Source organism: Acomys minous, assembly GCF_964271855.1.
Source record: "Acomys minous genome assembly, chromosome: 8".
NCBI classification, from domain to species: domain Eukaryota; kingdom Metazoa; phylum Chordata; class Mammalia; order Rodentia; family Muridae; genus Acomys; species Acomys minous.
The window spans coordinates 115,827,140-115,855,051 of NC_140489.1; the positions used below are offsets into that span (position 1 = coordinate 115,827,140).

The 27,912-nt window shown below is 45.2% G+C and overlaps 1 protein-coding gene across 6 annotated transcripts in view; it reads left to right on the top strand.

Moving 5' to 3' along the window:
* MTA3 (metastasis associated 1 family member 3) overlaps nucleotides 1-27,912 on the top strand; it is a 120,461-nt gene that overhangs the window by 41,635 nt on the left and 50,914 nt on the right. For all 6 annotated transcript variants that reach the window (XM_084793285.1, XM_084793286.1, XM_084793288.1 and 3 more), the window contains exons 5-8: nucleotides 5,884-5,947; nucleotides 7,913-8,030; nucleotides 16,530-16,632; nucleotides 21,312-21,411. In XM_084793285.1, coding sequence (XP_084649411.1) covers nucleotides 5,884-5,947; nucleotides 7,913-8,030; nucleotides 16,530-16,632; nucleotides 21,312-21,411 — 385 coding nt within the window. The remainder of the gene's footprint in view (nucleotides 1-5,883; nucleotides 5,948-7,912; nucleotides 8,031-16,529; nucleotides 16,633-21,311; nucleotides 21,412-27,912) is intronic.

Below are 27,912 nucleotides of genomic sequence, written 5' to 3' on the forward strand. Positions count from 1 at the left end.
AAGTGTCTTGGCATAGACTGAGGTGGTCTTGACAAGGCCCTTGGTGGTTGAGGGGGAAGAGCATTCCCCCCTCTTTCTCGCTTTCCTTGATATTTTGGGGGGCAGGTGATGAGGAGGCCTGTTTTCTCTGTTTTTCTGTTTCCAATGCTTCTCCTTACCTGGTTTTTCCATCTTGGTGCTTAGACTGATGATGTGGCTGGAGGTGGGATGGGAGGACATGACTCTTAGACACTGTGTGGGATAGTGCAGAGTCTCCTAATCCTTCTCACGTCTTGCCATGTCCTGATGACTAAGCATCCAGCTATACGAGCCCATGGGGGCCATTCTTATTGAAGCCACCACCTTCCACTCTCTGTGTGCCCCCCCCAATAGGTTTGCAGCCATATCATAGTGCAGAAATGCACCCAGCCCAACTTCCAAAGTCCCTGTAGTCTAGAACACTGTTTAAAAGTCCAAAGTTCAAAGCATCTTCTGACAACCTCTAAACTGTAACCTCCCTTAAAATAAAAAAAACAGATGACGTGCTTTCAACATACAATGGCACAGACTGTGTACGTCACCAATGCAAAAAGGAGGAACGGGCTGCTCACTCTGCAGTGAGGACCAAAGCAAAGCAAGTCAGAAAACCAGCAGGGCAAACTCTTAAGTTTTGCATTTCCAAGTCTGGTGTCAAAATGCTCTTTGACTGCAGCACACTTCTCTCTTGGCCTGTTTCTACACCCAGCGGGACACTTTCCTGGACATGTGTCCCGCGGTGACTTGGTATCTCCAACATCTTGAGGTCTCCAATGAAATCCAGGGTTCACCTTCACAGCGCCCCACTGTGGCTTCTCTGGGCCTCTACGCAGGTGCACCCGTATCACATGCCTGGCCTCAGTGGCTTTCCTTAGCCACCGAGAGACATTCCACTGCCTACATACAAGGTAGCTTGTATGCTTGACTCTATAGCCAGAACCATGTGGCGGAAGCTGCCAAGTTCTGCTGCTTTGTGGGGCTGGAGCTTACTTGGCCCCTCCCCCTCCAATTACATTTGCACCAACTCTCTGTTGTTGATAGTTTTCTTCACTGCTTAAGCTTTCCTTTAATTCCTTTTCACAAGTTGGAAGCTTAGCTGGGTATGCTCCGTCCCTGAGGTCACCACTCCCTTTAATTCCATTTAGCATCAGGATTTTCTCTAAACTTTACCTTTTTGAACACTGGCCTTAGCTCCATTGCATTTCCTGGTGTTCCTTTTCTTCTCAAACGGTATATTTTGTATTTCTATTTGCCCCACTTGCTCCTTTTCATTGTAGGTCTATGTAAGAATGGCTACTAGTCGTAGCCTCTCTATATGGCTAGTACTAGGCTATTATGAAATCTGCCAAGGCTAGTAATCCAAAATCCTTCAATTTAGCCTCAGGCAGAATTTTAGGACAAGGGCAAAAGCAGCCACTGTGTTGGCCAGAATATCACAATAATGGTTCTTGGTCGCATACTAATATTCTTCCCCTCTGAAACCTCTTGGTCTGGGTTCCTACTGATCCAATTGCCCTCAGCACTGTCTTCTGTGCTCCTACTAGGATGGCACAGTAAGTCCCACTGCTTTCCTAGTTCAAAGTTCCCAAGCCTCCTAACAAACAGTGGCCAGGCCCGTTACAGCAAAACCCCAGTCTGTAGGACCAATTTTTGTCTTAGTCACTGTTCTATTGCTGTAAAGAGAGCCATGACCAAGGTAACATTTAATTGGTAGGTTGCTTACAGTGTTAGAGGCCTAGCTCATTATCATGGCAGGGTGCATGGTGCAGGAGTTGTTTCTAAGAGCTACAGAGTGATCCGTAGGCAGAGAATGACAGTGTGTGGTGGTGGTGGTGGTGGGGGATGGATGGAGATACAGAGACAAAGGGCCTGGTTTGGGGTTTTGAAACCTCAAAGCCCACCCCCCCAACCCCCAGTGACACACTTCCTCCAACAACGCCACACCTCCTAATCCTTCTCAAGTTGTGCCATTCCCTGATGACTAAGCATTCAAATATATGAGCCAATGGGGGCCCGTTCTTTTCCCTTCTACCCTCCACCCCTGACAGAGTTTCTCCACATAGCCCTGGTTGTCCTGGCTTTGTAGCCCAGGCTGGCCTCAAACTCACATCAATATGCTTGCTTCTGCCTGCGATCACAGGCATGCACCTTCATTGCTATGGGGGCCATCCTTATTTAAGCCACCACCTGCTGTTTGGTTGTCTCATTCTGGGGTGTGATTGGCCCTTTCCTGCCGTAGTTGTATGAAGTGGTGGTGATCTAGAATGACACTGACCCTTCTTTGTAAAGCCACTGGAAAAGTCCTATGAAGAAAATCCTGCTTTTGTTAATGATTTGATTGTGCTGGCATATCAACAAAACCCAACTACTCTGGCGGTGGTGGTGCACACCTTTAATCCCAGCACTTGGGAGGCAGAGGCAGATTGCTGTGAGTTCAAGGCCAGCCTGGTCTACAGAGAAAGTCCAGGAAAGCCAAGGCTACACAGAGAGACCCTGTCTTGGAAAGAAAAATGAAAAAAACTCAACCACTTTATTATTAGAAAATGAAAATGGCCGCTGGCTGGGTGGAGACAGCTCAGTGAGTGTAGGATGGGGCTCCCTGCCAAACACCAAACCCAAACCCCAGTCAGACAAGTAGCAGTGATGACCAAGCGGCTAGTGTGCGGGAGCCCTCCGCAGACCTGGGGCTGCCTCTCTGTGGGCCGCTCTCTGTCTGGGCATTCTTCAACACTAAAAGCATCCTGTCCCTCTTCCCAGCGTCCGTTCCCTTACGGACCTGTATCCTTTATGTCTTGGATCTGAGTGGGAAGTGGTGTTCCCGGTTGCTCAATGTGCTCTGCTCAGCCTCTTCTGTTTTTCAGGACATCTCTGACATCTGTGATGGAGCCCTGGGTTTCCCTTTATACAGTTGTTTGGGGCCTTTTATTTGAATTCTCTTGCTGTCACTTTAAAGGCATCTCAAAAAACACTTGCGTGGGCTTTCCTGCCATTTATTGTTTAATTCGTTTCTATTGTGTTGATATTCTAGAATACCCCTCCTCCCAACCCACAGGGATGCTTGCAACTTATTTCATTCAGACCAGCGATTAGAATGCTTTACAGTAGGCATGGGTGTCTCTGAACATGCTGAGAGAGAGACAGAGAGACAGAGAGAGAGACAGAGACAGAGACAGACAGACAGACAGACAGAGGGAAAGGTATTGCTGTTTTGGGACTGCTCCTTTCTGAAAGTAAGTCCCTGTGGCTCAAGTTATTCAGCACAGGTAAAGCATTTTCATATCTAGAGCAAGAAATGTTTGAAGGCAGAATTTTTCTTTAGGTGGCTCTATATATGGAAGCTACTAAATAATTGAAATTCTATAAATAAATAAAATGTTTTAAGTACTCTGCATAGCTAAACTTAGTAGATAGGCGGGCAGAACAGATTGAAATGGGCAGTGAGGAGGAGTTATGCCCAGTCTGGATGAATGCTTTTGTAACCTGGAGCCCAAAGTGGCAGGGGATAAGCTAGCCCTCTCGTATGTTTAAGGTCATAGAAAACTGCTAAGCCTCTCCACCTCTCAAAAACGGACGCTTTCATTTTTGGTGGGGGTTGGGTATGAGATAAATGGACAGAGTATACAAATAAAAATATATAAAGTGTATGCACACTCTTGTAGAGCCCATCGATGTTTCTAGATTCTTCTGAAAACTTCCACAGACACTTTGCTGATACAGAAGCAATGAGGGCTGTGCATCTGTGACCCTCACTAGCAGTACGTTGTGATGCTGTAGTGCTGTGCCCTCTCCCAGCACCCCCCAGTGCCACGGAATGGAACCCGGGGCCATGCTTGCTAAGCAGTCACTGCCATTGAGCCACACCTCTGACCTTGACACATTTCCCCTTCTAGAACTGGAGATTGGCCCTAAGTTGTTGTATATGCCACACACACACTATTCACACAGCTGGAGCCCCAGCACTTTCCCCTTTTCCCTTTGACACAGGATCTTGCTGGAACTCACTCTGCAGCCTAGAAAGTCTTCTCTGTGTAGCCCTGGCACTCCTGGAACTCCCTCTGTAGACCAGGGTGGCCTCGAACTCACAGAGATCTGGCTGGCTCTGCCTCCCAAGTGCTGGGATTAAAGGCGTGCGCCACCACTGCCTGGCTTAAATTTTTTTTTAAAATTACTTTTTCATACAACATATTTTGATCATATTCTTTCTCAACTCTTCCCAGATCCTTCCCACCTCCTGACCCACCCGACTTCATTTTCTCCCTCTCTCTTTCTCACAGAAATAAACAGGAACAACACAAAGCAGAAATCAAAACAGACAAACAAACAAACAAAAAGGATCAATGAGATTAAAAAACAAAATACCACCCAGACACCACCCCCCCAAAATAAACAAACAAAACAACAGCATAAACGTGGAGTCTGTTTTGTGTTGGTCAGCTACTCCTGGGCATGGAGGCTGCCCTGGAGTGTGGCTGATACTACCCAGAGACACACCATTTCCCAGCAGATATCAATTACAAATAGCTTCTTCATTGGAGGAGGCGCCCTGTGTCTACTTCCCTTTTTCAGTGCTGGGATTTCGTCTGGTTTGAACCTGTGCAGGTCTGGTGCGCGCTGTCACAGTCTCTGTGAGTTCATATGTGCAACAGTCCTTTGTGTCTGGAAGATGCAGGTTCTGTGGAGTCACCCAGTCTTGGGCACAGCCAGTGAGGAAGGCTGATTAACACACCCTACCATCTGCATCCTGGTGCAGAGGAGCAGTCTGTTCTGCGCCCTGTTTGGTGCTTATTGTGGCTTATGGTAAACATTTTAAGCCAATGGAGATCTTTCTACCTGAGATAACTTTAGTTTTTCTCAGAGCTCACCTTTTAAGAGATTCTTAGCCAGGTACGGTGGTGTACACCTTTAATTTCATTTTCGAGAAGAGGCAGGTTTCTCTCTGAGAGTACAAGGCCAGCCAGGGCTACATCATGAGACCTGTCTCTTGGGGTTTTTGTTTTGATTTTTTTGTTTTTTGTTTTTTTCCAGACAGGATTTCTCTGTGTAGCCCTGGCTGACCTGGATTTGCCTTGTAGACCAGGCTGATCTCGAACTCACGGGATCCACCTGCCTCTGCCTCCCAAGTGCTGGGGTTAAAGGCATGTGCCACCATGCCTAGCAAGACCTATCTCTTTTAAAAAAAAAATCTCAGCAGGGTGCAGAGGCAGGCCTCTGTGAACTCGAGGCCAGCCTGGTTTACTGCTAACCAAGACTAAGCCAGCCAAAGCTACACAGAGAAACCCTGTCTAGGAAAAAACAAAACAAAACAAACAACTCATTTCTGAAGTCCTACTAGGGGCTGCAGTCAGAGGTGAATGCTGCTAGCCCTCAAGACCTTTGCTTTGCCCCATGTTCTGCACGAGTTACTTGTGTTTAAAAATTGAACTAGCCTTTAGAGCAGTTCCAGCAAAGGCAAGTCAGTTTCCTGCGACGTTACCCCCAAGTTCTACTGAGAGGTCTAACTATCCTCCTATGTGCTGGCTTGTATGGGACGACCGAGGACCCCTTGCGTGTGATTTTACCTCAGTGCTTTTATGGATCGAGAGGCTTGTGTTGGCCCAAAGGTTTCATTGACTTCTCCTCTTTTGTAGTGAATAATTAGGAAGAGCCTGTAAAGTGTCTGTTGTAATGATTTGCTGTCTAGTCACATCGCTGGACCTGGCTAGATTCTATAAATGCCTGTCAATGCAGCTTTATTGTACAGGACTGAAGTGTTTAAATATGTCCCTCATGGCACCTAGATTTCCCTCCCCCTTACAGTCTGGGCATTCCTAGCTTGTGTATGTAATCACTGTGAATCTAATGCCTGCCATGTTCCTTTCTTTTAAACAGGGGGAAGTGCAGTGTCGCTCTGCTGAATGAGACAGAGTCGGTGTTGTCATACCTTGATAAGGAGGTAATTTACAGCCCTTTCACTTTGTGTTTACCCCCATTACTCCACATGAAGTTCACACCTTGTACTATATTTCCTTTTGTGTCATCCTGGCAAGAGGGCGCCGACCCGCATGCATTTGGGAAACCGCTTTGTTCTGGCTGAAGTCAGCAGAAGCAGTGGCTCTCTGGCACTTGCCAGTGAGAGAGAGGCTCAGGATGGAGATAGGGATGCTTATCTCTGATTCTTGTCTTTCTTCCCAGAGTCCTTGTTTTTGAGTAAATGGCTCACACTCTAGTGTCTCTGCAGAATTCATAAGCATTGGTGGCCAGGTCACCATGCTTATTAGCTCTTGGGCCCTGGAACATTTTTGCTCTTAAAACGTAATTAAGTAATTATTACATGTGTATATGCCTGCCCACATGCACATGTATGTGATGGTGTGATGCACGGTGGTGGGGCAGCGGCGGTGATGGACACGGATGACACATGTGGAAGTCAGAGGACAACCTGGTGGAGTCATTTCTCTCTGTCTACCTTTTTATGTGGGTTGCAGGCATGAAACCCAGGTCCTTAGTCTTGGCAGCAAGCACCTTTACCCTCTGGGTCGTCTTGTTGCTACTACTGAGCCTTAGTAGGAACCAGTAGGATGTTTAATATGCAGATTGGTCGGTGTAATGGTGTGTTTAGTTACACTTGTGTCTATCTTTTTTTTTTTTTTTAAGTTTTTTTAATCTTTTTTTTAAAGATTTTTATTTATTTATTACATATAGCCGCCAGAAGAGGGCACCAGATCTCATTATAGATGGTTATGAGCCACCATGTGGTTGCTGGGAATTGAACTTAGGACCTCTGGAAGAACAGACAGTGTTCTTAACCTCTGAGCCATCTCTCCAGCCCCACTTGTGTCTATCTTTATGCACATGACTGTGCATCACAATTGAGAAGAAAATGGCAGAATTGTAATAATTATTTAATGGGATTTGTATGGCGATATTAACAAGCCACGGTAAGGAGGCCGAGGGATGGCTCAGTGGTTAAGAGCACTCCATGCTCTTGCACAGGACCTGGATTCAGTTCTCAGCACCCACATGACGGCTCACAACCATCTGCAACTCCAGTCCCAGGGCATCTGGTGCCCTTTTCCTGTCCTGTGGGCTCCAGGTGTACACGTGGTGCCCAGACATACATGTACACGTGTACACATAATAAAAACAAACAGATCTTAAAAAAATCATACTGCATTTAAGTTCCAGTCCTGTATTTAGTCAGTGTGTGGTGGTTTTTGTTTGTTTTAAGACGGTCTCACTATGTGTCCGGGCTGGCCCGGAGCTCACAGAGATCCACCTGCCTCTGTTTCCTGAGTGCTGGGACTAAAGCTGTGCACCTCACACCCTAGTTTCATTCAGTTTTTGAAACAGTGTTTTGCTGTGTAGCTCAGACTGACCTCAAAAGACCCTGCTCCCTCAGCCGCCCTGCCAGCTTTGTAAAACTCCGCTCAAGAGAATTTAATTGCTTTCTTTTATAGTAAAACAAATTATAAAATTTCATATTCTTCTTAAAGTTATTTGTCTTGGCTCTATATAATTTTGTGCTATTGTACATGATGACAGTATTGCCGGGTTCTCCCTAGAGATTAATCTATTCAGCAGGGCGGTGAAGGAGCACCGTTTAATCCCAGTGCTCAGTAGGCAGAGGCAAGCAGAATTCTGTGAGTTCAAGACCAGTCTGGTCTACAGAGAGAGTTCCAGGATGGCCAAGGCTACACAGAAAAACCATGTCTTGAAAAAACAAAACAAAACAAAAAAAAAAAAGAAAAAAAAAAAAGAAAAAGAAAAATGAAAAAATTTTATTTGGTCATTAAAGTGAAATGTTATACTCAGAAGTTAAATTTACATGTTTCATTATTGTGATACTGATTTGATTGCTTTACAAAAAGTAGAAGGAATTCAGCTTACTTGGGTGGTTTTTGTCTTTTTTTGTTTTCAGGATACCTTCTTCTACTCATTGGTGTATGACCCTTCAGTGAAAACATTATTAGCAGACAAAGGTGAAATCCGAGTGGGCCCAAAGTACCAAGCCGACATTCCAGACATGCTGCCGGAAGGTGTGTGTGCTTTGGCTTCAAGTCCTGGGAAACTGGTGTTTTAAAACGTGAAGGTTCCGCTCCTGGCAGAAGAAGTATAAATGGAGAGTTTAATAGTTTGAGCCTTCAGCTCGGCATGGTGGCGCACGCCTTTAACCCCAGCACTCAGGCGAGCAGAGGCAGGTAGATCTCTGTGAATTTGAGGCCAGCCTGGTCTACAAAGGAGAGTCCAGGACAGCCAAGGCTACACAGAGAAGTCCTGTCTTGAAGAAAACCAGAGGGGGGGCGGGGAGTTTGAGCCTTCCAGTTTTAGAACCATAATAAGTATCAGAGAATAAGCTACTTGCCAGCTACTCCTTCATGACTCATGACATCACATTTGTTTGTATGTGTGTGTGTGCGTGTCTGTGCGTGTCTGTGCGTGCGCATGTGTGGGTGTGTTCACAAAACATGTTTGTGGTCTATGTGTGGGTGTGTATGTGTGTACCTGTGTGCATGTGAACAAGCACTCCTGTGTTTGTATGTGTTTGTATGTATGTGTGCATGTGTGTGTGTTTCACTCGTGTGAATGTGGAGTGGGGTAGGCCAGTGGTCACCATGAAGTAGGGAGTCTGTCACCTTAACCTTTGAGACATGGTCTTCAACTGAACTGGAGCCTGTTGACTGTGCTCGGACTGGCTGGCCAGCGGGTGCCAGGGATCACCCCAGCCCGACCCCTCCTCCTCAGAGCTCATTTTAAGAATGCACAGCTGTGCCTGCCTTCTTTTTTTTATCCGGATGCTGGGGATAAAAGTGAGACCCTTGTGTCTGTGTTGCGAGCACTTCAGCCACTGAGCCCTCCCTGCAGCTCTGTGTCTGAAGCCAGCTTTAGAGTGTTCATGCTGTGAAGGGTGTGGTTGCACCTGCCTGTAAGTACAGAGGCAGGCTGATCTCTGTTAGCTTGAGGGAAGCCTGGTCTACACAGTGAGCTCCAGAACAGCTTGGCCAAGGCTACATAGACCCTGTCTCAAACAACAACAACAACAACAACAACAAACAAACAAACAAACAAACGAAACAAAACAAAAAAACCCCTAAAGTATAAAAGCTTTGTTAGTCTTGAACTCTGAAAAATGTGCGATTCCTATTCTTCCACATACTCCTCCTCCCTGTACCCCACCCCCAGCATCAGGGCACCCCTCTACCAACTGAGCTATATTCCCAGCCCTCTGTGTTGAGGTTCATAAGTAGTTTAAGCTCTCTGGCCCAGGGACAGTGCAGTCCAGGAAGCAGTTACATTTTGGTGAGAATTTGGCCCTCCCGTATAGTTCATGTGACTGAGAGGATCACTGTTTTAAATTTTTTTAAAAAAACCTTTGACTAGCTTTGTCTTTATGTGTATATATGGATCATGTGTGTATATGTCACATGTATGTGGCTACCTGAGGGGTCCCTGGAGCTGGAGTTCCAGGTGATGCTGTGGGCTGTCTGATACAGACACTGAGAACTAACTCAGGTCCCCTGAAAGAGCAGGAGCCACTGAGCCATCTTCATGCTGAAGGGAGACAGTTAAGGAGATCTTCCTAGAAAGTTGTATTTTTCTTTATTTGTATTAATTTTTGCTTGGCTTATTTTTAAAGTTATTACTGGTTAGCTTTATTTCTGTGTGTTTAACTTTTATAAAAAATACCACATTTATAACTCTTAGAGAAAAATGTCATTTAAAATGTTTTATTACTCTAGGTCAACCTAGTCCACAGAACACAGAGCGAGTTCTGGGACTGCCAGAACTACACAGAGAAACCCTGTCTGGAAAACCCAAATCTAAACCAAAACCAAACCAAAACAAAAGGCCTGGCCTTTGCTGGGTGATGGTGGTGCGCTTGGGAGGCAGAGGCAGGTGGATCCCTGAGTTCGAGGCCAGCTTGGTCTATAGGGAGAGTTCTAGAATAGTCAGAGCTACACAGAGAAACTCTGTCTCAAACAAAACAAAACAATATAATACAAAACAAATTTGTTCCATTTTTAGTGTGTGTGTGTGTGTGTGCGCGCGCGCGCGCGCGTGTCTCAAAGCTATGTGTAGAGGTCAGAGAACAGCTTCCACGGTATAGTCCGGGGGATTTGAACTCAGGCTGTCAGGCTTGGAGGCATGTGACTTTACCTGCTGAACCACCTCCCCGGCCTAACATGGCATTTAAAGAAGTCATAATGAGCAAGTCATTTGGATCTTCCTGCAGCCTCAGACGTTACAGTGTTCTTCTCACTTGTAAGTGGAGTGCCTACTGGATGCACAGCTTAAAGAACCTTCTTTCTCTTTTTCTTTTTGTCTTTGTTTCGAGACAGGGTCTCTCTGTGTAGCCTTGGCTATTCTAGACTCACTCTGTAGACCATGCTGGCCTCGAACTCACAGAGATCCGCCTGCCTCTGCCTCCCAGATGCTGGGATCACAGGCGTGCGCCACCATGCCAGGCAAAGAACCTTCTTTCTAATTACTCTCTGGTAGGAGAAAGGAGCATAAGCATTAACAGTGGATGTGTACAGGCATGACCATGGGCCTGGCGTGGCTGTAACCCAGCAGTGGAGAGGCTGAGGCAAGACGGTTGGAGAGTTCTGTCTTGAATTACATGGCGAGGCTATGTGTTGAAAAATAAAAGCAACAGACAAACACAAAGTACCAAACAAACTGCAGGCATTGCCACCACACAAGCAGCTGTATGCAGCCAAGTACCTGGTTGCAGGGCAAATAAACAGTAGAGAGTGCTGTATTTGAGAACAGGAATTTAGGACCCGCTACAATTAGAGCTTCTGAAACCGTTGGCAATCTCCAGTGGGTGCGCTTTGACCAGGGCCAGATTTGCACTGGCATGGGAGGCTGACCTGGAAACTATCCTGGGTAGGTGGCAGCAGCAGCTTGCCAGAATCTGACACAGGCTTGCTCTCGTTGTGACTATGTCCTGATGTATTCTAGAAGGCTCTTGTGGTGTTTTAACATTCCCTTACGGCTTACTGTCCCTCGGCAAACATGGCAGATCTGGAATGATGAGCGTGTAGTTTGTAAATGAAGGTAAAGATTAGAGTTTACATATTTCATTAAATTCAAATAGAGCACCGAGTTTTCCATAGAAGAATATGTCGTGTAGGAAATTCAAAATTATTATTTAAATGTATTATAACACTAGAATTTTAAGAAAGAAGTCTATTCTATATATGAAATGTTTAATTGTTAAATGGTTAAACTAAGATTGACCCTAGATTCCCAGATTTGGGTAAAATGTGGCTAATAGGTCTTCATTATAACCTTGGGAAATAGTTCAACCCATCTAACTTAACCTTTTCTTTCTCTTTAAAGAGCGTGAGGGTGGAGCGGTGCAGTGCTGCTCAGTGGTTAAGAGCACTGGCTGCAATTCCAGAGGACCCGGGTTCAATTCCCACTCACATGGCAGCTCACAACTATCTGTAACTCCAATATCTGACACCTTCTCACAAACGTACATCTATGCTAAACACCAGTGCACATAAAATGAAAATACGTAAATTATTTTAAAAAAGAAAGAGTATGTGGGCAGTAGTGGGTGATGCACACCTTTAATTCCAGCACCAGGGAGGCATAGGTAGGCAGAGCTCTGAGTTTGAGGCCAGCCTAGTCTACAGACTGAGTCTATAGCCAGCGCTACACAAAGAAGTCATGTCAAGGAAGAAGGAAAGAAAGAAGAAAAGAAAAAAGAGAGACCCTCCTGTCTCTGCCTCCTGAGTGCTAAGATTAAAGGCGAGTGCCACCACCTTTTGGGAGGGGCTCTGTTTTGAAGGCTGAAGAATAAACTTGTCCCAGCACTCTGAGAGGCAGAGGCAGGCAGATCTCTGTGAGTTCAAGACCAGCTTCATCTACCAAGCCAAAAAAAAAAAAATTAATTTGTGCATATTTTGTTGTTTGTTGTGTGTATGTGTGTGTGTTTCGGTTTTTGTTTTAGGTTTTTCAAGAGACAGGGTTTCTCTGTGTAATGGCCCTGGCTGTCCTAGACTCGATTTGTAGACCAGGCTGTCCTTGAACTCACAGAAATCCACCTGCCTCTGCCTCCCAAGTATTAGGATTACAGGTGTATGCCACCACCTTCTTCTCCCTCCCCCCCCCCCTTTTTTTTTCCTGAGACAGGGTCTCTCTGTGTTAGCCTTGCCTGTACTGGACTCGCTTTGTAGACCAGGCTGTCCTTGAACTCAGAGATCCATCTGCTTCTGCCTCCGGAATGCTGGGATTACAGGCATGTGCTGCCATGCCCGTTTTTTGTTTTTTGTTTTTGTTTTTTAAAGTTTTGTTTATTATGTATACAGTATTCTGCTTGCATGTACTCCTACATGCCAGAAGAGGGCACCAGATCTCATTATAGATCGTTGTGAGCCACTATGTGGTTGCTGGGAATTGAACTCTGGACCTTTGGAAGAGCAGCGTGTGCTCTTTAACCTCTCAGCCATCTTTCCATCCCCATTGTTATGTGTTTTTAAAACAAACTTTGGCTGACCTGTAGTTATGAAATAGGAAGATGTTGGCAGGTAGGGTAGGAATAGTGTCTATCCCTGCCGGCTCCGTGCAGTGCTCAGAGAGATGTGAGAGCTTAGGAGGAGAAGTGAGGCATTCCTGAGGAGCCCTTCCATCCCACACAGGCCTCCTGGAGGCCCATCTGGCTTCAGGGTCCACTGCCCTGCTCTGATATGGACGAGCGATACGGGAGGCTTAGCGTCTAGAAAAGCAACTGTTTGCAACAGGGAAATCACCCCTGCACCTTGGATTTGGTTCTTAATCCCTCTGAAACCCTGTGCCAGAACCGACTTCTCGGGGGAGGCCAGGGCTCAGGGTCTAAGGAGCTAAAGATCAGCCAACCTCTGTGCTCCCTGCAAATGTCAGTGGAGCCTTCATTTTGGCAAGGTTTTAGTTGTCACCCTTTCAGGTTATTCATTTAGCTGCTCTGAGGACAAATTCTCCAGATTTTGAAAGTTCTGTCCATTTCACCCGTAAACCTTGTTATTTTCTTCCCTTCCCCTCTCTTTCTCTGATGATTGAACCTGGGGCCTCACACACGCTAGACAAGAGCTTGGCCAAAGAGCTACAACCCTAGGTCAACTGTGTTGTTTGCGATGGATGGCTAATTAGTTTTATAGAATGCAGCTCTCTCAACACTGTGTTAGAAGCTGGTGGGCTTAAATAGGAATCTCATGCTGGGAACAGGGAAAAAGTTGAAGACTGGCTCCTGTTTGTAACCCTAGTCTCCAGAAGAGAGACTTCACAATCAGTTTTGGTTTTTATGAGCAGGATCTCACTGTGTAGCCTTGGCTGTCCTAGAACTCACTCTGTAGACCAGGCTGGCCCAGAACTCAGAGATCCACCTGCCTCTGCCTCTCAGAGTGCTGGGATCACAGGTTTGCAGCACCTTGACTTGGCTGCCTTGATATGTCCCAGCCTGCGGGACAAATCGAACCAGGGTTCGCCTGAAAGAGGGAGTGAGGATTGAAAGTGGGGTACAGAGACTCGAGAAATAATGAGTCAAGTCTGGAAATTTCTTTTTGTTTTGTTTTGTTTGTCTGTTTTTCGAGACACAGTTTCTCTGTGAAGATTTGGCTGTCCTGGGCTAACTTTGTAGACTAGGCTGGCTTCAAACTCAGCGATCTGCCTGCATCTGCCTCGTGTGCCACCACTGCCCAGCTAAGCCTGGAAATTTCTGATCAAAACTCTTATGAGTAAGACTATATATAGCAAGATCAATAGGATCTATTCTAATCCCACTCTCCCTAGCCCCCAGGCAAGAATACAATAGCTTGAATAGCTCCCTCAGGGAGATAATAACTAGTAACCAACCATTTTAAAGGAGATAAAATAGGAACCTCCTTAATCCTCTTGGTGGTTCCCTGCAAGAATTTCCCTATTTCTTTCAAAGGTAAATAACCCAAAGATAGCCTAGAACACAAGACCTCCTTCTGCAAAGGTCGAAGCCTAAGCACTGGATTTCTAACATGGCAGAATTTAGCACGGCTCCCCACACAGTTTTGCAGGAGAGACAGAGCAGAGTCAATGATGGGCAGGGCCACACCCTGCCACACCCTTCCTCCCTGCATGGTCACATTGATAGTCTCCTCTTAAGTTTAACTCTAGGCAGATATACATTGTAGACAGGTAGAACAGTAATTCTCCACAACAGGACAAGTTTTCCGCTTAGGAACATTAGGCAATGTATGAACATTATTGTCGTATTGGTGAAGGAAGTAGGTAAGTGATATTCTACAGGCACACCTTAGATAAAGCCCAATGATGCTGTCAAACGTGGGGGACTGCACAGACTATCTTAAGCCCCGAGTGTCAAGTGTCTAGCTTGAGAAAGCCTGCTATAGTGGCTTCTTGGGACACTCTGTTCAGTTAGTGTCATTATTATTTATATGATTATAATGCTTAGCATTTCAAATATATATTACTATATACGCTAGTATATTTCTGTGTTTTTAAATTTTAATTAATTTATTTATTTTTGATTTTTGAGACAAGGTTTTGTTAGACTTTGATTGCCAGAGTCTATTCCTGGAAGCCAGATTGAGAGCCAGAGTCCAGAGTCGATGCAAAAGCAAAGGAATTTATTAAGCTGACGCGTCAGGGTCCACCAAACTCCGGGGAAATGGAAAGACCCCGTTTGGTAATGGTGGAGGGTTTAAATACCCTTACAGCCGCAGAACTTAGTACAAACATAATTGGTTAGTTGACCTTTAAAATGACTGGTTACTAGTTATTTTATCCCCGAGGGGGCAAGAGCTCAGCTTGGGACATCACGTGCTGTCAGGTGCTCGGGACAGATATGAGGATGTGGTTTTTCTTGGATAGAATACAACAGCCCTGAGGCCATCTGGGAAAGTACTGCATAGCCAGGGTTGAAAAACAACTTTTCTATCTCTTCGGTTTCTCTGTGTAGCATTGGCTGACCAATTGTAGGCCAGGCTGGTCTCAAACTCACAGAGATCCACCTGCCTCTGTCTCCCAAGTGCTGGGACTAAAGGTGTGCACCACCACACCCAGCTCTTTATTTTATTTTTTGAAGTAGGGTCTCATTTAGCTTAGGCTGCCCTTCTCCTGTCCATTCTCCTGCCTTCATCTTCCAAGCGCTGGCAAAACTACCACGCCTGGTTCTATGCGGTGTTGGGCCTTGAACATGGACCCGGCTGAGTCATGTTCCGGTCCATTCCTGTACTTCTGCAAACTCTTTTTGTAGTGTTGGGGATCAAGCTAAGCTCATCAATGCTTGGTTTTCTGTTGTCCTATATTAGAATCCCATTCAGAGTTAATCCCATTTCTTATTAGCTTAATACTACTTGATTTGTAGATTAATAAAACAATTTATCCGCTTCCAAAATTAAGCTCTTATATTTATACAATGAGAGAGTTGTGCAAAAATGCTATCAGAAAGACTTAAATCTTTACTATTTGTTTATTCAAATCATCTTTCTTTTGGAAGTTGTAATGATTATATAAATATACTGCCAATGTTATTTGTATTTCTTATTTTCATTGTCACAATGAATGTGGTTTTTTTTCTTATATTACATTTTCTTTGGAATTCCACTGAGCTTTTTATATTTGTATTTATGATGCTATTCTAACAACTTATTGTTCCTTTGATTCATATCTCAGTATATCATCCAGAGTTTTCTGAGCATTATTCAACAAAAATGGTGATAAATGGCACCCTTGAGTGTTTCTAATTTAAGTATAATATAAAAAATGCCAGGCAGCGGCAGCTGGTACAACTGAGATGAATTTTATTTAGGAAGCAGATATTTCCAGTTGTCCAGGGAAGGGCTTCTAGGATGTCTGGTACAGCCTTGGTCCTTCTACCACCACATGGGGGGGGGGGCTACCCCGGGGGCTCGTAAGGAATAGTTTGTGTTTCCCAACATCTCAAAATGGTTGGATGATCGGTTTTCTGTAAGAACATTTCTGGATCTATGCTTCTCCAACTTTATGTGATAAAAAAGTGGGAAGTTAGACAGTCTTGTAATTAGTTAGATAGAGCCTCTGTGTTGTCCTGGAGCTTCTGTCCATTCTCTCATGTCTCTATCTCCAAGGTAGAGGGGTCATGGGTATGCACCACCACACCTGGCCTGGGGTCTCAGGAGATAATGGGTGCTGGTGCTGATGCTGATGTTGGTGCTGGTGCTGGTGCTGATGGTGCTTATGTTGGTGCTGATGCTGGTGCTGGTGCTGGTGCTGATGGTGCTGATAGTGCTAATGTTGATGCTGGTGCTGATGCTGATGCTGGTGCTGATGCTGATGTTGGTGCTGATGCTGGTGCTGATGCTGATGTTGGTGCTGATGCTGGTGCTGATGCTGGTACATACCACAGTGTTGGTTTGGTTGTATCACAATCTCTACACACCTACTGTCAAAGGTTGTAGTCAGATGTGACCACTGTGTACCTGATATTTGAGCATCTCTAATTCGTTAGTGGCCATGGTCATCAACCATCTGCTACAATGTGAATAACAACACTGCCTTTCCTTGTCTTTGGGCAGGAGACTCAGATGAGAGGGAACAATCAAAATTGGAAGTTAAAGTTTGGGATCCCAATAGTCCACTTACGGATCGTCAGATTGACCAGTTTTTAGTTGTAGCTCGGTGAGTATGCCATTATCAATCAAGCCTTTTTATGAAGAAATTACACTTGTTTATAGTTCCTTTTTAAAAAGAGACTTGTTATTTTTATTTCATGTGTATGAATATTTACCTGCATGCATTTAAATGTACTATATGAATACCTGTTGCTTTTGGAGACCGGAAGAGGCCATCAGATCCCCTGGAACTAGAGTTTACAGACAGTTGCAAGCTACCATGTGGGTGCTGGGAACCAGATCCAGGTCCTAGCAGCAATTTCTATAGCCTCCATTTTCTTCCCTCCCCCATCCCCCCTTCCCTCACTTCCTCCCTCCCTCTATACTTTTTTTTTTTTAAGGAAGGAAGAAATTGGACACCTGAATCCCAGATCCTTTTTGTTGTTGTTGTTGTTTGGTTTTGGTTTTTTGAGACAGGGTTTCTCTGTGTAGCCTTGGCTGTCCTGGACTCACTTTGTAGACCAGGCTGGCCTTGAACTCACAGCGATCCACCTGCCTCTGCCTCCTGAGTGCTGGGATTAAAGGCGTGCGCCACCACACCCGACTGAATCCCAGGTCTTTAATGAAAAATTACCCTTTGTTTTGGACATTGCTGCACTCTAAACTGGATTACTCAGCTGTCTGTAGAAATGTGCCGCTTCATCCAGGGATGGTCACGCGTACCTGTAATGGTGGGTGAAAGAAGGATGAGGAGATTGAGGCTAGCCTGGGGCTGTAGTGAGTTTGAGGCTAGCCTAGGCTACTTAAGACTGTCTCAAAACAAAAGAGGGAAAAAAAACCCACAAAAAAACCAATCACAAAATGAGGGTGGGAGGGAGGAGGAGAAGAGGAGAGCGGCTGTGTGAGGCCGGGCAGAACGAGCCTGCTGCTTACGCGGGACTTTCCGCCGCATGCTTGGTTGCCTTGCTTCTTCCCTGGGCTCTTTTCTTAAGCGATGAATGGAGGCAGGATTTTATTTCTATTTCCTCAATTATAAAAGTAAATGATGCTTGTGGGGGAAACTGCCGTAAAAAAGAAAGTGAATGAGATGAACATACCATTATAACAATAGATAAATTAGAAAAAGCACTCAGTGGATATCAGCAAGCAACTGGTGTATGACTGAGTTACACTCACACAATGGGACAGTACTTTACAGCAATGGAAACAAGAGAGTTTGAACTTTGTGTAACAAAGAGATGAATGCTCAAATAGTGAATGAAGGTCCACAAATTATGGCTGTTTATGCATATATACTGTGGTCATTTATTTTAAAAGACGATGTAGTGCACAAAACTCTTTCGTTTTATTAATGGCTACATATTATACATTATGGATGTGAGAGACTGTAACTGAACTTATAGTGTTTACTTCCTTATGGATCAGACATGGCAGAATATTAGTATCAGCTCAATCCAAACAATGTCTGGAAGAGTCTCTGTTCTACTGTCTTATTTTCTGTTGGAAATGATGTTAGACTCTTTTCAGACAGCGTCCTTTATAAGGACAGTCACCGGGTAAGGTGACTGGTGGTCAGACACTTAGGGTTCAGAGCCCTACCCTTACAGCTGTGTGCCTGCATGAAGGCGTTAGGTGTGGCTTGCTGGCCAAGGGGCGGCCAGTGGAGTGGGAGGCTGAAGAGCTGGGAGCAGCAGTGAGCTGTGGGTGTGGACGTGGATGTAGACCTGGCACCGGCTGTATGTTCAGGAAAATCTCTGGTGGTGGGTTGTTAGGGAGGCCTGCTGTTTTCCAGTTTGATTTACATTCTGGCTTCCCCCCCCCCCCCTTTCTCAGACTACTGTTGTGTTATCCTCATATATAAAACATAAACAGGTGTGTATATATGTGTGTATATATATATATATATATATATATATATATATATATATATATATATATATAGTGTAACTAAACATAGAAACAAAACCCCCAAATACCAAATTCAAATTAAATTATTTTTAGCTTTTGGTTTTTTGAAACAGAATCTCATTCTTTTTAAAAATTACTTACTTACTTAATTAATTTATTATTTATTTATCAATCAGAATCTCCTTCTGTATAGCCAGACTGTCCTCAAACTTGTAGCAATCCTCCTGTCTTAGCTTCATGGATGCTGTGAATACAGATTATTGGACACCATGCCCAGTGCCTGTCCCAAACACATCACTACAGCTGTAACCCCCTACCTCCCACACACGCACACTTGGGAGTTGGGTGGACTTTGGCCAAATTCACTTTATACTGTGGTAGAGTTTGCTTTTTCTTTTTCTTTTTTTTTGTTTTACACCCTCACACCTTTCTTTCTTTTTTTTTTTTTTAAGATTTATTTATTTATTATGTATACAGATTTCGTTATAGATGGTTGTGAGCCAACATGTGGTTGCTGGGAATTGAACTTATGACCTCTGGAAGAGCAGTCAGTGCTCTTACCCTCTGAGCCATCTCTCCAGCCCAAGTTTGCTTTTTCTTTTCTTTTTTCCTTCCTTCCTTCCTTCCTTCCTTCCTTCCTTCCTTCCTTCCTTCCTTCCTTCCTTCCTTCCGAGACAGGGTTTCTCTGTTACACAGAGCCCTGGCCATCCTGGAACTCACTTTGTAGTCTAGGCTGTCCTGGAACTCACAGAGATCCACCTGCTCTGCCTCCCCAACTGAGTGCTGGAATTAAAAGTGTGCCCCAACACCTTTTGAGTTTGCCTTTTCTAATATATTAGGTTTTGCGTACAATGAGAGGAAGAACTGTCTTCCGCAACCGTCCTGTTTGGCAGAGCAGGAAGTCTGTGCACCCTGCACCCCTTGGGGCAAGGCTCCTCGCTTACAGAAAGGCTCTAGCTTATCACCAATGGAAATTCGTGCCATGGAAGTTGCTTTTTGGAAATGCTACAGTAACAAATGTATTATTTTGAGTCTCCACGGGAAGGGGTTTCTGTTCCAACATTCTCTGTGAGAAATGTTACTGGGATTTCACAGTTGGTATTTAGAACTTGCTTTGCAGTGGTAGTCAAACTCTCAGTCAGTTTCCTTTTCCTATTTTGGGCACATATGCATACCAAATTATGTGTCCCTTGGCACCTTAGACACCATCTTCCCTCTCCTTCTCTGTGACCACACAGACTTGGTTTCTTGTTTTTTCTTGCTTGAATGATAATTACCTACATCTGCTGAAATGCTTGGAACCAGAGCTTTTCAGAGTCCAGGTATGTGGTTGTTTCGGATTTGGCATCTATGTTTTCCTGATGAGTTAGTTGTCTTGAGGAGGGGTCCCAAGACTGAACATGACCTTCTCCTATGTTCTGGAAGGAATTTCATTCAATATCTTTTTGTTGTTGTTTTGTTTTGAGGTATGGTCTCACTATGTAGCCTTGGCTGGCCTGGAACTCACATTGTAGACCAGGCTGGCTTCCAACTCAGAGATCCTCCTGCCTCAGGCTCCCGAGTGCTGGGATTAAAGGTATATGCCACTGCACCGCCCTTCTTCTAAATGATTTTGTACATGAAACAAAGTGTCCTAGAATGGAATATTTTTATTGTGTCATGTTAGTACTCAGAAGCTTCAAATTTTTGAAGATTTTACTTCTCAGGATTACCCAGTCTGTATTAAATCTTAAAAGAAAATGCTTTTCAACCGATGCATACTTCCGAAACATCCAACGGCTCTGCTTCCCTTTCGCTTACAGCTTCTTATTTATCATCTAAAAGTGTTCCTCCATGGTCGCTGCTTTAGTCCCTGCTTCCAGTTCCAGCATAAAGGTGTGTGTGTGTGTGTGTGTGTGTGTGTGTGTGTGTGTGTGTGTATGTGTGCTGAGCAGCAAAACTCATGCTACTGAAGCTGAGTGTGTGCTTGTAACCCCAGTGCTGGGCAGGCAAGTGGGGAGACCCTGGTGTTCCTGGCGTGCTGTCCTCAGTGTATGAAAAATTGTCTCAAAAATGAGGGGACAGCCCCAACCACAAAGGCTGGAGCTGCCTTCTGCATGCATGTACACGCATACATACGGCTTTGCCCGCCCCCCACACCACACACACACACACACACACACACACACACACACACCACACTACTTATATACAAATTATAAAAAGAAAAATAAAGTAACAGGTGGTATACTGGGTTAGTTTTTGTCGCAACTTGACATAAGCTGAGGTCATCTGAGGAAGCACCACTCTCGGGTTGGTCTATGGGGGTATTTCCTTGATTAGTGATTGCCATCGGAAGCGCTGGCGTACTGTGATCTGTGCTCCCCAGGCAGGTGCTCCTGGGACTTAAGAAAAGCCAGGCCACATGACCCTTGGAAAACACACCTGGAGTAGCACTCCTCCCTGGGCTGCGCCAGCCTCTGCTTCCAGCTTCCTGCTTGGCTCCCCTAAGTGATGGACTGTGACTGGGGACATGTAAGCCCCATAAACTCGTCCCTTCCCTCCCCGGTTGCTCTTGTTCATTGGGTTTAAGCATTTATCCCCAGCCTAGAAAACATACCGGGACAGGGGCAGGAGATGTTAGCTCAGTGGCTGGGAGCACTGGCTGCTCCTGCAGGGTCTCCAGCACCCTCACACAGCTCAGTTCCAAGGGATCTGATGTCGCTCTCTGCCTCCCCCTGCAGTAGGCATGCGAGTGGTGCTTTTTAAAAACATTCAATCGTAAAGTAAATCATTAAGATAATCTTTTGTTAAAGGAGTAGCAGCTTTACTGTTCTCACCTGTGTTTGGCTTCCTCAGTGCTGTCGGGACCTTTGCCAGAGCCCTGGATTGCAGCAGCTCCGTGAGGCAGCCCAGCTTGCATATGAGCGCCGCCGCGGCCTCCCGGGACATCACCCTGGTAAGATGCCTTTTGCCATTTGGGGTTATTCCTTTGCTGCTTGATTAATTATAAAACCGTTATAACAGTTCTGGAGACTGGAGAGTCCTCACTGTTAGCCAGTGACTACTAAGTTGACTCAGGCTGGCCAGTTGGTTAACTAGGCTCCTGAGTCACCTCGTGTTTGTGAGCAGAGACAAGAAAGCAGTGTTCAGGAATAGGTGTTGAGGAGCGGGTAGAAGTTGTGTGGGGAAACATACCTCACCATTTTGGCACACTGTTCCTTCTGGCTTTGTGCATTTCCCTGTTTGACTGCTCGGTTGTAGACCATTTATAGTATTTTGTTCTTTTTTTTTTATAGGCTGTTATCACTATTGATACTATTGCTGTGATAACCATGCATCCACTTTTTGGGTTAATTTTTAATAAATTTTAGTGCACGAATAACGGGTTGTATTATGACATACTTACTGTATTTTGCTCATTTTCAGGCATTTCACACATATTCCCAACCTCCTCCTTTAAAAAAACAAAACAAAACAAAACTGTATTTGAGATAGGGGCTCATGTAGCCAAGGCTGGCCCTGAACGCACTATGCAGATGAGGGTGCCTTGAAACTCCTGCTTCTACCTTAGTGCTGGGATTACTTGGTGTGGGTTTTATTGTTGTTTCCACTTAATTTAATTTAACTTTTTACTGGGTGTGTGTGCATGGTGCACGTGAGTGTGTGAACATGTGATGGTGGTTTGGGTGGCGGTCAGAGGACAACTTTGGAAGAAGGTTGGTTCTCTCCCTCTCCCTTTACGGGTGGGTTCTGGGAATTGAACCCAGGCTTTAGCAGCAAGCCCCTTTACCTACTAAGCCCCTACCGCCTACCCTTGCTGTCGAGGCAAGGTCTCGCTCTGTAGCCCTGCCTGGCCTGCAGCTGCTGGAAATCTTGCCTCGGCTTCTCAGATGCTGGGATTGAAGGCGCGAGCACCACACTCTTATGTTCTTTCCCTGCTTGGGGGTGGGGGTGCCATGTAGCTCAGGCTGGCGCTGAGCTAGCTCTCAACCCTCTTATTTTGGTCTCAGACATTACTGAGATACTGGCACATGCCATTATGCCAGGCTAGAATGTTGTTTGAAGAAAGAATTGGGGTTTTGGGTTTTGAGTTTTGGATTTTGTTTTGTTTTGCCTTTTTTTCAAGACGGGGTTTCTCTGTGTCCTGGAACTTGCGCTGTAGACCAGGCTGGCTCTGAGCTCAGAGATCCGCCTGCCTCTGTCTCCTGACTGCTTAGTTGCTGGTGTTGCTTAGGTTTAAGATGGCCGTGAACTCTGGGCTCAGGAGAACCTCCTTTCTAAGCCCACATTATTCGTGTTCTATTACACTTGGAAACATTTTCCTTTCGCTGTTACTCATAATTCTGTGTTTTGAATCCCACAGCATTCTTTGTGAGCTCAGCACAACTAGTCCCTGACACAGCTGGTGTGGATTGAAGTGCCGCCCCCCAGGGCACTGCTTCTTTAGAGTGTGGCCACATGTTGCAAAATCACCCTGCGTACCAGGGTGCACATTTATAACCCCAAATGCCTTCTCAGTGTGATCTGCACTTTTTTGTTGTTGTTGTTTTTGGGGGTTGGGAACAAGTAGCTTTATTGTCCACTCTGCTCCCATGTTCTCCTGATCTGTGCTTTGGGTGATGATGGGGGAGGCCATGGGATTGGCCTTCTATCACTGACCGCCAGCACCCCACACCTGCTTTTCCTTGTCACTTTAAGCCCCTGCCCTCCACCCCCAGTGTTGCGTGTTCTCACTTTGTATACATGGAGTGTTGTCTGTAACCAGGATGGTCTACAGCACCATCCTCAGGAAATTGAGTCTCTCAGATAAAACGAGCCACGAACTCCTATTACACTGTAGCAAGTTCTTTGTGCCCCAACTGAGGACTCAGATTGGGAAAGCCAGTCCCCGACCAGTATCGAGCTGTATGGCAGTTGGTGGCTGGGGCTGCTTTGCCCAATAGTGGTCTGTAGGGTGCAGAGCCTGGGAGCCGCATGACTCTCTGCTAGTGAGCATGTGACACTGCAAGGGATTTGTTGAGGAAGACAGCAGAGTTTAGTATGCATCTTGTCTGTGAAGGCTCTGAGGGGTGTGTGTGTGTGTGTGTGTGTGTGTGTGTGTGTAGTTATATAGTATCACAGTAGTATATGTGCATTTTCCCCTTTTGAGCTGACATGTTGCTATGTTAACCTGAAACTCTTGGGCGCAGGCAACTCTTCTGCCTCCGTGTCCAGAGTCATAAAGATGATGCCACTGTACCTGGCTGAGGACTGTTTGCAAAACAAGCACTTTAAAGAGCCCAGTTTCTATGTCTGTGTACTTACTAGAAGACTTTTTATTTGTTCTTGTGTATATATGACTTGTGTGGAAGTCGAGAAACTCCTAATCCTCCTGCCTCCACTCTTATGTGGTGTGTACATGTGTGTACCACTGTATACTAGACTTAATACTTGCTCTTATGTTTCTTCTAAGAAGGCGGCTTCCCTTTTTGTTTGTTTGTTTGTAGGCCACCTTTATATCACATACATTATTTTCAAAATTACAGTAATAAATAGTTTGAGATAAATAAACTTATTACTTATTTAAGACAGAGTCTCTGGCTGACCTGACCTGAGTCTGCAGACCAGGCTGGCCTCAAATTCACAAAGAATCACTTGCTTCTGCCTCCCCCGTGCTGGGATTAAAGGCGTGTGCCACCACACACACCCAGCTCATTACTCCGTTTAAAAAAAAAACAAAAACAAAACAGAAGTAGACCTGGAGTATCAGGCAGGTGTGGGCTGAATCACAGCCGTTCTTGTCTCCACTGAGGCCTCTCCTGCTCCCCCAGCTTTCCTCTCTGCCCACCTGCTGCCTCCTCTTCACCAGAGTGCTGCCTAGGTGTTATCTTTCTTAGTTAGACATTCTTGAAGATGTAGTGTGTGTGTGTGTGTGTGTGTGTGTGTGTGTGTGTGTGTGTGTGTGTGTGTGTAGGGGTGGGCGGACAGACAGGCAGACATCTTTAACACCTTGGCTTCCTGTTTAATCTGCTGTAGCTTCAGGTTCACTTGGAATCCTAAGCTCCTGGGGATTCATGCACAAACTGAATGGGCCTGGTTAAAACTGATGCTTAAGGAGCTGGAGAGATGGCTCAGTGCTTAAGAGCACCGCCTGCTCTTCCAAAGGTCCTGAGTTCAATTCCCAGCAACCACATGGTGGCTCAGAACCATCTATAATGTAACCTGATGCCCTCTTCTGGCCTATAAGCAGACAACAATGTATACCTAATAAATAAATCTTTAAAAAACAAAACAAAAAACCCTGATGCTTAAACTATAGACACAGGGTTTAGGGATTGCTTGCCAGAAGAGATGTGTGAAAGGCTTTTAGTAGGGTTTTCGTTGGGAATTTTATGGAGGAACTCCAGCAGGCTTTTAGCATTCCTAGGCCATTTGTTCATCCGGGACACCCAGGATACCTCTTGTCAACCACCAGTAATATTTTGGGGGCAGGTAATTGTACGTTCCTGGTGCTGACCTCCTCTTCTTGAGGTCTGTTATGAAAGCAGCTGAAGTGCAGATTTCAAGTGTTGTTACTCTAAGATGTGTAAATTTAATATTGTTAAAAGATACGGAAGTCCCTGGGCAAGGTGGTGCACATTGCCCCCCACCCTCCTCCTCCGCTCTCAGTGCAGTCCTAGCACTTAGGAGGTAGAGGCAGGCCAATCAAGAGTTCACAGTCAACTATGAGACACTGTCTCAAAACACAAAACGAAACAAAAGTCACTGGAGTTTGCTACATGTCACTCACTTCGTAAAATAGAAAGTAGCTTATATAGTACGCCAAAGGGAAGAACATCAACCAGAAATGCTTATATTCAGTTGACACCCTCCCCCCCCCACACTCCCCTCATTTGAGGAGCGATAAGCTTTATAGTCATACCACAGCCTATTGTCTCGTGGGAACAAAGAAAGATGGCTGCGAAGTCACTAGGCAGTGTGACCACGGTGCCAGTGTTGTATGTGGCTTGTTTATAGTCTGTCCTGGATTGAAACTTTGCTACCCTACTGTGAGCGGCATTGGTAGAATGCCAGCCCACTCCATCCTTGACCGTGGTGATGGCTACAAAGCCACCCCTCGGCCTGCAGAGCAATGTCAGCATCATAGTGACCTGTTGCTCACTCCTGGAGAAGCAGTGTTCTGGCTTCTCTCTCCTGCCTGGACTCTGAAAACCATGCTGTTTTACAGGTGATGAGCCCAAAGCGCAGAACCATTCCTAAGGCAGGCTTTCCAGTGACAGGTCTGGACCGAGGAAAGTTGGCTGTGTTGGTTCTGTAAGAGACGGACACAGTTAGAGCAACAGCTCCAATGCTTGCACTGCAGCTGATCTTCTGAAAATGCACCTCATTTTCCAGCTCCCGTCCTATGTCTCTGTGGTGTCATTTAGCTGTGCTTATGACAAAATGTAAATCCTCATTATACCAGCCAATCTCCTGGCTTCGACTTCTTTCTTGTTGTTATTGTAGGGTTTTGTTTGTTTGACGGTTGATAGAGGTGCTTGCCGTGCTGGCCTAGAATCTCACAGAGATCCACCTGCCTCAGGCTTTCAAGTGCTGGGATTAAAGGTGTTTGCCACCACACCTGGCTTATCCTAGATATTTGCTTGTGATTATTTTTCTTTCTTTCCTCCCCTGCCTCCCTTCTTCTACTGACTCCTCACTTCTCACATACCAGCTTTTTAAACTCTCCATCAGTAAGGGACCATATCTGCTTGTCTTTGCTGTTGACTCTCTAGCACCATGCAGTGCCTGCTATATGCATGAGTTCGCTTAAAATCTGGTGTGTGTGTGTGTGTGTGTGTGTGTGTACATACATGCAGACACCAGAGGAGAACATCCTTTGAGACAGTCTCTCTCTGAGCCTGGATCTGGGCTGGCAGCCAGCAAGTTTCAGGCTGTCCACGTGCCACAGTGTACCATACCTGGCTTTTCAAAAGTTCAGGTGTTTGCACAGCAAGGGCTGGCACTGCCCACTGGGGCACCTCTCTGACTCTCTCTCTCTCTCTCTCTGTGTGTGTGTGTGTGTGATGACAAGTTGGAGAGAGAATTCAGGTTGTCAGGCTTGGTGGCAAGTGCCTTTGCACACAGATTCCTGTTCTGGTCCCAAACACTGATTTTCTTCTTTTTAACATTTGGCTTTTTCAGAAAGGTTTTAGGTATCCTAGTCTAGCCTTGAAATCCCTGTGTATCAGTCCTCCTGCCTCTACACTCTGAGCACTGGGATCTAGGTGTGTGCGCGTCACTGTGACAGGTGTCATTTGCTGCTGGCCGTTGGACCCAGGGTTTTTGTGCGTGTCAGGTGTGAGCCTCTTCAGCCAGTGCCTTACTTTTCTTGAATCTCAGCAGATCACCATATTTGGATGTGGGAGGAATATACTAGAGAATTTTTAAGTGCTCTTTGAAAAGAGGTTTGGACATAGAGACATGGATCGGTCACAGCTTATCATACCTCAAGCAAACTCATAGTACCCTAATAGAACCATGTCTTTGTTGGAGTCTAAAAACAGTACAAAGGTGACTTGTGTCCCTGTCAGATTGACCCCACAGTCCTTGCCTTTGTACCCCATCTTCTTCATGGTCTTTCTCTCATGATCAGGAGACCAAACTGAGAACAAGTGAATGTAAGGCTCTGACTGGCTTTATCTATATTGCTAGCATCAGACAACATGTTTTTCCTGTGGCCTCCCTCACAGAAACTGGGCCCTGACATCTGTGAGTGTGAGACTCCTGTTGGATCTGATTACTTGGCTTTGGCAGAAGAGCCTCAATTCTGATTTGGTCTAGCCTGGTAGGACCTACTGCAGGCGCCCAGGCCAAAAGACACAATGGCCACCTATCAATTTTAACTACACATGAGTTATTTAAATGGCCACTTGTCAATTTTTAACTGCACACATGTTATTTCCAGACAGCTTGAGAGTGAGTTTCAGAATGGGTATTTCTTTATTGGTAAGTGTTTGTTCCTAAATAGTAATTTTCTCCTGCACTAACATGGTACAGTGTCACACTGTTACTGTAGTTAATGAAAAGCTTTATTCCAGTAAAGCCCACTAGAGCGGAAGACACAGCTCTTTTCTTACCCTAAATCTTGCTAATAGTTTGTGACAGTTGTCATTTGTGTAGTACCCATTAGTACTGTACTTTTGCTCTGTCTTTGTCTTTGTGCTCTTGTCTCTCTCTCTTCTCTCTCTCTCTCTCTCTCTCTCTCTCTCTCTCTCTCTCTCACACACACACACACACACACACACACACACACAGAGCAAGAGTTTTGTATTCTCTTTGATAGTTTTGCCATACACCTTTTTATTTATAAAATGAGTTTTGATTGTATGTTTTCTACTAAATTTTAATTTTCTTTTTTTTTTTTTTTTTTTGGCCTTTTGAGATAGAGTTTCTCAGAAGGAACCTCAGTAGTCAACAAGTCTAGCTGTGATGAATA